We start from the raw sequence: 9,394 nt of genomic DNA on the forward strand, positions 1-9,394 counted from the left end.
ATAATTTTATTGTGGCAGTTCTATACAGTGTTTTAGTATCAACATGCTTTCGTTGTGCTGTCTGTTTAATCTCTGTACCAGTGTTATTGTGGAGAGGTGGGAATAGCCCCCAAGCATAACTACGTCATCACTTGTTTACCGCAGTGCATTGTGGGGGATAGCCGGGGTCAGTAGTTGAGCGATATGACACATCTCATCTCATTATCTCTAGCCGCTTTATCCTTCTACAAGGTCGCAGGCAAGCTGGAGCCTATCCCAGCTGACTACGGGCGAAAGGCGGGGTACACCCTGGACAAGTCGCCAGGTCATCACAGGGCTGACACATAGACACAGACAACCATTCACACTCACATTCACACCTACGGTCAATTTAGAGTCACCAGTTAACCTAACATGTCTTTGGACTGTGGGGGAAACCGGAGCACCCAGAGGAAACCCACGCGGACACGGGGAGAACATGCAAACTCCACACAGAAAGGCCCTTGCCGGCCCCGGGGCTCGAACCCAGGACCTTCTTGCTGTGAGGCGACAGCGCTAACCACTACACCACCGTGCCGCCCCGATATGACAGATGTCAGATTAATTTTACGTGAGAGCGATGTGAGAGGAGCGATTTTGCCGTACTCTGTCGTGAAAGAGAATGAAATCAGTGATTTAAAGAGGTGGAGAACATGTCGCGGGTTTACAGCAGGAAAATCGGAATCCAGATCGAGCTTGGTGAGAAGGTAAGAGTCTAGACCGAGTCTACCACACTGTACAACAACATCACATCTCAGAATGTCTCATTTCTGAGGATGTATATTGGATCACGAAGCAATCTTAGACTTGAGTCTAAATTTGTTTCTTTTAATCTTCAGTTATTCCTTACCATTTTCTAAGAAGCTTTGTTGTAATGAAATCTTAGCCTTGTGCTTAATCTTGATCCAGCACGATGAAAGTTACAGATGCAGTAAGGGGAACTATTATGAAAACTCAACTGTTGACTTTAGTCTAAGATTGCTTCATGATCCCGGGCCCAGATGAACAGCATCAAAACATTTTATAAATGAGTGATTAGTTAAATAAAACTTGATATCAGGAAACATTAAAAAAAAAAAAACACCTTTGGAAACCCTCTGATCATGACTGAGCCATGTCATGTTCAGTATAAATGCATTTTATACTGTGAGGTATAGTGAGGTACACTGAACATTATGCATACCCGAAAGAGAACCCTTCGTGGTTTAGGAGTTTTATCGGCCCGACAGGTTCGTTTGGCTGCCGAGTGCTTCGGCACATTGAGAGGCAAAGGCCGAAGAATGCTTCTTTTTTTTACTGGCTTTGGGATATTGCTAGTTTCAGATGATGAACAGTGTTGATTGTTATAATCTTCTATAACCGAAGGCCATTCTGCACACCATGGAAATATTACTGGGTCACAGTTTAAGTACATCTTTTTCGCACCACAGAAATGTAAGCTACAAACACCATTTCGATTCAGTTTGAAGGTTTTCATTGCAGATTAAACTTATCCATTTCTTTCTTCTCTTCTTCTCGACTGGCAGCTGATAAAAGCTCAAATTAGGTGTTCTCCCTGTTGTGGAGACACATTGAGGCACACAGCAATTCACTTTCAGTGGCATGGTTAAAACCAGTTAAGGGCTCTGCATGCTCTTGCGACAAGGCTTTCGCAGATAGCTTTTCGCAGACAGTTGTAATTTATTGTTGAGCGGGGGAATAGGCGTGCGCGATGTTATTCACCGGCACAACGCAAGGGGGCGCGAAGTCGCTAGGAGTAGTTGGTGGGTGTGGTTAGTGGAGTGTTTATCCTCCGGTTACTTATAATGACTAGAACTTTTTTTTTTTATAATGACTAGAACTGGAGTCGTATAGATGTACGTACTTCCTCAATCAACCGCTCTTCATGCTGCTCCATCTTCGCTCGTGTTTTTAAAAATGGCGGTCGTGAAAACAAAACAAACCGGGAAAGTAGGGAAGCGGAAGTGCGTGTACAGCGGGTAGAGTGGACCAATCAGAGCCCTATTGTCTGCGGCGCTGTCTGCGAGGCTTCTGCGGTGGTCACAATTTTTGGGAGGTGTGCGCAGAGCGTCTGCGAAGGTGGGGGGGCTACGCAGACACTGTCTGCGACACCGTCTGCGAGGACTGGGTTGTCAGCATAAATTGGCCTTTAGACAGAACAATGCCGTGTTTAACAAAGGCAAGAGTAAACAATATGGTGGAGCTGACCTCGGGTGTTGCCCATAATGCATTGTGGTAAACAAGCGATGACGTAGTTATGGGTTAGGGTCAATGTTCAGCAGGAGGCTCACACCCCTCCCTTTTCCCATCACCCTGCTCACAAGCAGTTAAACACAGAGTCACAGTACTCTACACACAAAAACGCAGCAGTGTACTGACTAATCTTATAACAGACTTGCAGCGATAAAATAATTTATTTGTTCATACTGATTGAAAATGTCCAATTAGGTGAGTTCCATTCCGCCAGCAGACTGGAGGGTTGGTGTGCTGTGAGAAAGGATTAATAAGAAAAAACATATATTACCAAAACTGCAAAACTCTCTCTGGTTAGCACTGTCACCTCACAGCAAGAAGGTCCTGGGTTCGAGCCCAGCGACTGATGAGGGCCTTTCTGTGTGGAGTTTGCATGTTCTCCCCGTGTCCGCGTGGGTTTCCTCCAGGTGCTCCGGTTTCCCCCACAGTCCAAAGACATGCAGGTTAGGTTAACTGGTGACTCTAAATTGACCGTAGGTGTGAATGTGAGTGTGAATGGTTGTCTGTGTCTATGTGTCAGCCCTGTGATGACCTGGCGACTTGTCCAGGGTGTACCCCGCCTTTCGCCTGTAGTCAGCTGGGATAGGCTCTGGCTTGCCCGTGATGCTGCACAGGATAAGTGGCTACAGATAATAGATGGATGGCTGGATGGATGCAAAACTCTCTGATCTGAAGACTTTTCTTTGTCAGAAAACCTAAAGTTACAGCTTTGCCTTTGACTGTTACAAAACGCTGACACTGAAGGATCCTTCCAAAATAATAAACATATCTGCACAGAAAACTGAACCATATCAGCAATTACTGGTGTTTATGTGCAGAATCTGGCACAAGTCCCTGTGTAAATAATGAAAGAAATGATAACTTTTAACTTGCCTTGCAGCCAGAACTTTTGTCAAACTGTACTCTTATAGAAATTTAATCAAAACCTTCTGACCAATCAGATTTAGCATCACTGTGGACTAATTATGCTTAAGAGACTTTATAGATGGATGAAGCAGGTTGTTTGTGTTTGATGTGATTGCAGGATTTCGTAATGGGCCTGTCTATACTGCTACGAGGCACAGTTCAGGAGAAACTCAACTGGGCTTTTAACCTGTATGATATTAACAAAGATGGATATATAACGAAAGAGGTATTGCAAGTTTTATAGCATGAAGCAGAACAAAAAGAATGTAAATGTACAACCCCGATTCCAAAAAAGTTGGGACAAAGTACAAATTGTAAATAAAAACGGAATGCAATAATTTACAAATCTCAAAAACTGATATTGTATTCACAATAGAACATAGACAACATATCAAATGTCGAAAGTGAGACATTTTGAAATTTCTTGCCAAATATTGGCTCATTTGAAATTTCATGACAGCAACACATCTCAAAAAAGTTGGGACAGGGGCAATAAGAGGCTGGAAAAGTTAAAGGTACAAAAAAGGAACAGCTGGAGGACCAAATTGCAACTCATTAGGTCAATTGGCAATAGGTCATTAACATGACTGGCTATAAAAAGAGCATCTTGAAGTGGCAGCGGCTCTCAGAAGTAAAGATGGGAAGAGGATCACCAATCCCCCTAATTCTGCGCCGACAAATAGTGGAGCAATATCAGAAAGGAGTTCGACAGTGTAAAATTGCAAAGAGTTTGAAGATATCATCATCTACAGTGCATAATATCATCAAAAGATTCAGAGAATCTGGAAGAATCTCTGTGCGTAAGGGTCAAGGCCGGAAAACCATACTGGGTGCCCGTGATCTTCGGGTCCTTAGACGGCACTGCATCACATAAAGGCATGCTTCTGTATTGGAAATCACAAAATGGGCTCAGGAATATTTCCAGAGAACATTATCTGTGAACACAATTCACCATGCCATCCGCCGTTGCCAGCTAAAACTCTGTAGTTCAAAGAAGAAGCCGTATCTAAACATGATCCAGAAGCGCAGACGTCTTCTCTGGGCCAAGGCTCATTTAAAATGGACTGTGGCAAAGTGGAAAACTGTTCTGTGGTCAGACGAATCAAAATTTGAAGTTCTTTATGGAAACCAGGGACACCGGGTCATTTGGACTAAAGAGGAGAAGGACGACCCAAGTTGTTATCAGCGCTCGGTTCAGGAGCCTGCATCTCTGATGGTATGGGGTTGCATTAGTGCATGTGGCATGGACAGCTTGCACATCTGGAAAGACACCATCAATGCTGAAAGGTATATCCAGATTCTAGAGCAACATATGCTCCCATCCAGATGACGTCTCTTTCAGGGAAGACCTTGCATTTTCCAACATGACAATGCCAAACCACATACTGCATCAATTACAGCATCATGGCTGCGTAGAAGAAGGGTCCGGGTACTGAACTGGCCAGCCTGCAGTCCAGATCTTTCACCCATAGAAAACATTTGGCGCATCATAAAACGGAAGATACGACAAAAAAGACCTAAGACAGTTGAGCGACTAGAATCCTACATTAGACAAGAATGGGTTAACATTCCTATCCCTAAACTTGAGCAACTTGTCTCCTCAGTCCCCAGACGTTTACAGACTGTTGTAAAGAGAAAAGGGGATGTCTCACAGTGGTAAACATGGCCTTGTCCCAACTTTTTTGAGATGTGTTGTTGTCATGAAATTTAAAATCACCTAATTTTTCTCTTTAAATGATACATTTTCTCAGTTTAAACATTTGATATGTCATCTATGTTCTATTCTGAATAAAATATGGAATTTTGAAACTTCCACATCATTGCATTCCGTTTTTATTTACAATTTGTACTTTGTCCCAACTTTTTTGGAATCGGGGTTGTAATCAATAAAAAATAATCCTTTGTGATTTGTATCTCAGGAAATGTTAGACATCATGAAAGCCATTTATGACATGATGGGCAAGTGGACATATCCTATTCTTAAAGAGGAAACTCCAAGACAACACGTGGAGATATTTTTCCAGGTGAGAAGACTTTTTACCATGTTACTGGCTAACTCTGTGTGAAACCTGTTCGTGATTAAATAATTTTCTCCCTAAATTTTTTTCGCACATGCTCAAGGAAATTAAAACTGTTCGTCTTTATTTCTAGAGGTCTTAGATGTGTGATGCTAATACAATGTTTTGTAACAATTTTTTTTGTCTCTCTCTCTCTCTCTGTAACAGAAAATGGACAAAAATAAGGATGGTGTTGTCACCATAGACGAGTTTATAGACTGCTGCCAAAATGTAAGACTAATTTATCTTTTTAAAATAATAAACTCATTATGCATACAGTGGTGCTTGAAAGTTTGTGAACCCTTTAGAATTTTCTATATTTCTGCATAAATAGGACCTAAAACATCATCAGATTTTCACACAAGTCCTAAAAGTAGATAAAGAGAACCCAGTTAAACAAATGAGACAAAAATATTATACTTGGTCATTTATTTATTGAGGAAAATGATCCAATATTACATATCTGTGAGTGGCAAAAGTATGTGAACCTTTGCTTTCAATATCTGGTGTGACCCCCTTGTGCAGCAATAACTGCAACTAAACGTTTCCGGTAACTGTTGATCAGTCCTGCACACCGGCTTGGAGGAATTTTAGCCCGTTCCTCCGTACAGAACAGCTTCAACTCTGGGATGTTGGTGGGTTTCCTCGCATGAACTGCTCGCTTCAGGTCTTTCCACAACATTTCGATTGGATTAAGGTCAGGACTTTGACTTGGCCATTCCGAAACATTCACTTTATTCTTCTTTAACCATTCTTTGGTAGAACGACTTGTGTGCTTAGGGTCATTGTCTTGCTGCATGACCCACCTTCTCTTGAGATTCAGTTCATGGACAGATGTCCTGACATTTTCCTTTAGAATTTGCTGGTATAATTCAGAATTCATTGCTCCATCAATGATGGCAAGCCGTCCTGGCCCAGATGCAGCAAAACAGACCCAAACCATGATACTACCACCACCATGTTTCACAGATGGGATAAGGTTCTTATGCTGGAATGCAGTGTTTTCCTTTCTTCAAAACTAACGCTTCTCATTTCAACCAAAAAAGTTCTATTTTGGTCTCATCCGTCCACAAAACATTTTTCCAATAGCCTTCTGGCTTGTCCACGTGATCTTTAGTAAACTGCAGATGAGCAGCAATGTTCTTTTTGGAGAGCAGTGGCTTTCTCCTTGCAACCCTGCCATGCACACCATTGTTCAGTGTTCTCCTGATGGTGGACTCATGAACATTAACATTAGCCAATGTGAGAGAGGCCTTCAGTTGCTTAGAAGTTACCCTGGGGTCCTTTGTGACCTCGCCGACTATTACACGTCTTGCTCTTGGAGTGATCTTTTTTGGTCGACCACTCCTGGGGAGGGTAACAATGGTCTTGAATTTCTTCCATTTGTACACAATCTGTCTGACTATGGATTGGTGGAGTCCAAACTCTTTAGAGATGGTTTTGTAACCTTTTCCAGCCTGATGAGCATCAACAATGCTTTTTCTGAGGTCCTCAGAAATCTCCTTTGTTCGTGTCATGATACACTTCCACAAACATGTGTTGTGAAGATCAGACTTTGATAGATCCCTGTTCTTTAAATAAAGCAGGGTGCCCACTCACACCTGATTGTCATCCCATTGATTGAAAACACCTGACTCTAATTTCACCTTCAAATTAACTGCTAATCCTAGAGGTTCACATACTTTTGCCACTCACAGATATGTAATATTGGATCATTTTCCTCAATAAATAAATGACCAAGTATCATATTTTTGTCTTATTTGTTTCACTGGGCTCTCTTTATCTACTTTTAGGACTTGAGTGAAAATCTGATGATGTTTTAGGTCATATTTATGCAGAAATATAGAAAATTCTAAAGGTTCACAAACTTTCAAGCACCACTGTATAAACAAATAAGTTTCATTAAAATAGCTACCAGGGTCATTTTCTCCACATGAATAAGGTAGTAGAAGACATAACAGCGAGTGATTTATTTTAATTTACATCGTCTATTCGATCAGCAAAGCTAACTGAAAAAAGGTAATGTGTTTACCGAGACTGAGCTTTTTTAACGATCGATTTGAAATGAATCGCTTGTGTTTGTATGTTCTCTGCAGGACGAAAATATCATGAGATCAATGCAGCTTTTCGAAAATGTCATTTAATAACCGAGTGGACAACAGACCTCTGGTGGCTAGTCGGCTCATGCAAGCACCTTCCTGCTCCACGTGTCCCGATATCCTCATTAAGATAAATGGATTTGAAAGGAAGGCAAACACTCAACCCAGAAAACACCATTCTTTTGGGTTCAAACCACATTTCACTTCATTTCATTACAGCTTCAGTTGCGAGGTCATGCTTTTGATTAGCAGTTTACAACAATTGCCATTTGGAAGGGGTTTGTGCATTGAGTATACTGAACACCACCGGTATAGGAGGTCATGCTGGAATTGATTACTTTTAATCTCCCAGCCATGTTCTATTAAGTGCTACCAATAATACTGAAACAAAATGAAAATATAGTTTTCATTACCTCTTACAGCAGTAGCGTTTATTTCTGCCCTTAATCTTGTGAGAAAGACAGGGAACATTAGCCTCAGTCAGTTTTAACTATGTACTGTAGAGAGCATGTTTTATACTTGCAGTGCATGAGGAATCAGTTTTAGGGGTTGAGTTACTATAAATCTCTAAATAAGAGCCATGACAGATACGTTGGTCCTGAATTCAGTCTGTATGTTCTATTTTGTGAAAGAATTTAAACTTATGTCCAAAAGGCACAGATATTTTCATTCCAGAAACGGAGAATTCCCAGCAAATTAGAAATATTTGCTGAATTGTTTTTTTTAAAGTGTATATGAAATAATTGCAGTTCTCCAGCTTTATTTATGAACATTTGCCAACCATATCAGAATAATAACAAAATTAATTTTTTTCGCGGTCCAAATCGTGTGCTCTGATTGGCTGGCGAGCGGGTCCGTATCCTACAATACGGACCCCGGTTACGGACCTCTGGCGACTCGCTTGTTCACAGCAACAACAAACATAGTAGCATTTTTTGTCAACATTTATTTTTGCATTTCTCCGGAGAATAGCATTAATTTTACAGCATGGATAGCGATAACGACAGTGTTCACAGCGAAAGCGAGTTTTACTACCCTGAGGAAGAAGAAATAAAAGAAAACATTTCAGGAGAAAGCTAAAACCCTCTAACTTGCTAACGCCGAGCAAAAACATGGCTGAATCCTGAATGACTCAGTTTTGTATAAATAGGGGACTACATAGGCGGCAAAATGTAGTTTTTTTCCTGCCATGGAAGTGCACTTGTAAGGAAGCCATTTGCATTACAGCCTTGAATGAGGATTCAAAATGGCGGCTCGGCTCGGTTTTCCCTTTCGGGCGCTCTCGTTTTCTGTTAGAATTTGGTAAAGTAAAAAATAAATATATTATTTACCAGCTTAAGGTCGGTCCATATGGTGAAATACCGTGACCTCGGCCTTGAATACTGACCTCGGCCTCTTTCAAGACCTCAGTCATGGTATTTCATCATACGGACCTCCTAGCTGATAAATAACATACATTAATTTTTTTCGTGGTCCAAATCCTGTGCTCTGATTGGCTGGCGAGCAGGTCCGTATCCTACGATACGGACCTCTGGCGACTCGCTCGTTCACAACAACAAACATAGTAGCATCTTTTGTCAACATTTATCTTTTTTTAACAAGATTTATCTATAAGATTATCAAAAATCTTATAAATTTTTGCCAGCATTTCTCAGGAGAATAGCATTAATTTTACCGCATGGATAGCGATAACGACAGTGTTCACAGCGAAAGCGAGTTTTACTACCCTGAGGAAGAAGAAATAAAAGAAAACATTTCAGGAGAAAGCTAAAAACCTCTAACTTGCTAACGCCGAGCAAAAACATGGCTGAATCCTGAATGACTCAGTTTTGTATAAATAGGGGACTACATAGGCGGCAAAATGTAGTTTTTTTTCCTGCCATGGAAGTGCACTTGTATACCGAGGAGAAAGCAATCTGCATTACAGCTGTGCATGAGGATTCAAAATGGCGGCTCGGCTTGGTTTTCCCTTTCGGGCGCTCTAGTTTTCTGTTAGAATTTGAAAAAAATATATTATTTACCGGCTTAAGGTCGGTCCATGTGGTGAAATACTGTGACCTC

General features: G+C 41.2%; 1 protein-coding gene across 4 annotated transcripts in view; it reads left to right on the forward strand.

The window, feature by feature from the left end:
- The window catches only part of kcnip4a (potassium voltage-gated channel interacting protein 4a), a 154,034-nt gene extending 146,643 nt beyond the window's left edge, over positions 1-7,391 (forward strand). For all 4 annotated transcript variants that reach the window (XM_060923916.1, XM_060923924.1, XM_060923899.1 and 1 more), the window contains 4 exons: positions 3,296-3,403; positions 5,097-5,201; positions 5,403-5,465; positions 7,331-7,391. In XM_060923916.1, the coding sequence (XP_060779899.1) occupies positions 3,296-3,403; positions 5,097-5,201; positions 5,403-5,465; positions 7,331-7,378 (324 nt within the window). In that variant the 3' untranslated portion in view covers positions 7,379-7,391. The remainder of the gene's footprint in view (positions 1-3,295; positions 3,404-5,096; positions 5,202-5,402; positions 5,466-7,330) is intronic.
- Positions 7,392-9,394: the final 2,003 nt, after the last annotated feature.

This window comes from Neoarius graeffei, chromosome 1 (assembly GCF_027579695.1).
Source record: "Neoarius graeffei isolate fNeoGra1 chromosome 1, fNeoGra1.pri, whole genome shotgun sequence".
Taxonomy (NCBI): Eukaryota; Metazoa; Chordata; class Actinopteri; order Siluriformes; family Ariidae; genus Neoarius; species Neoarius graeffei.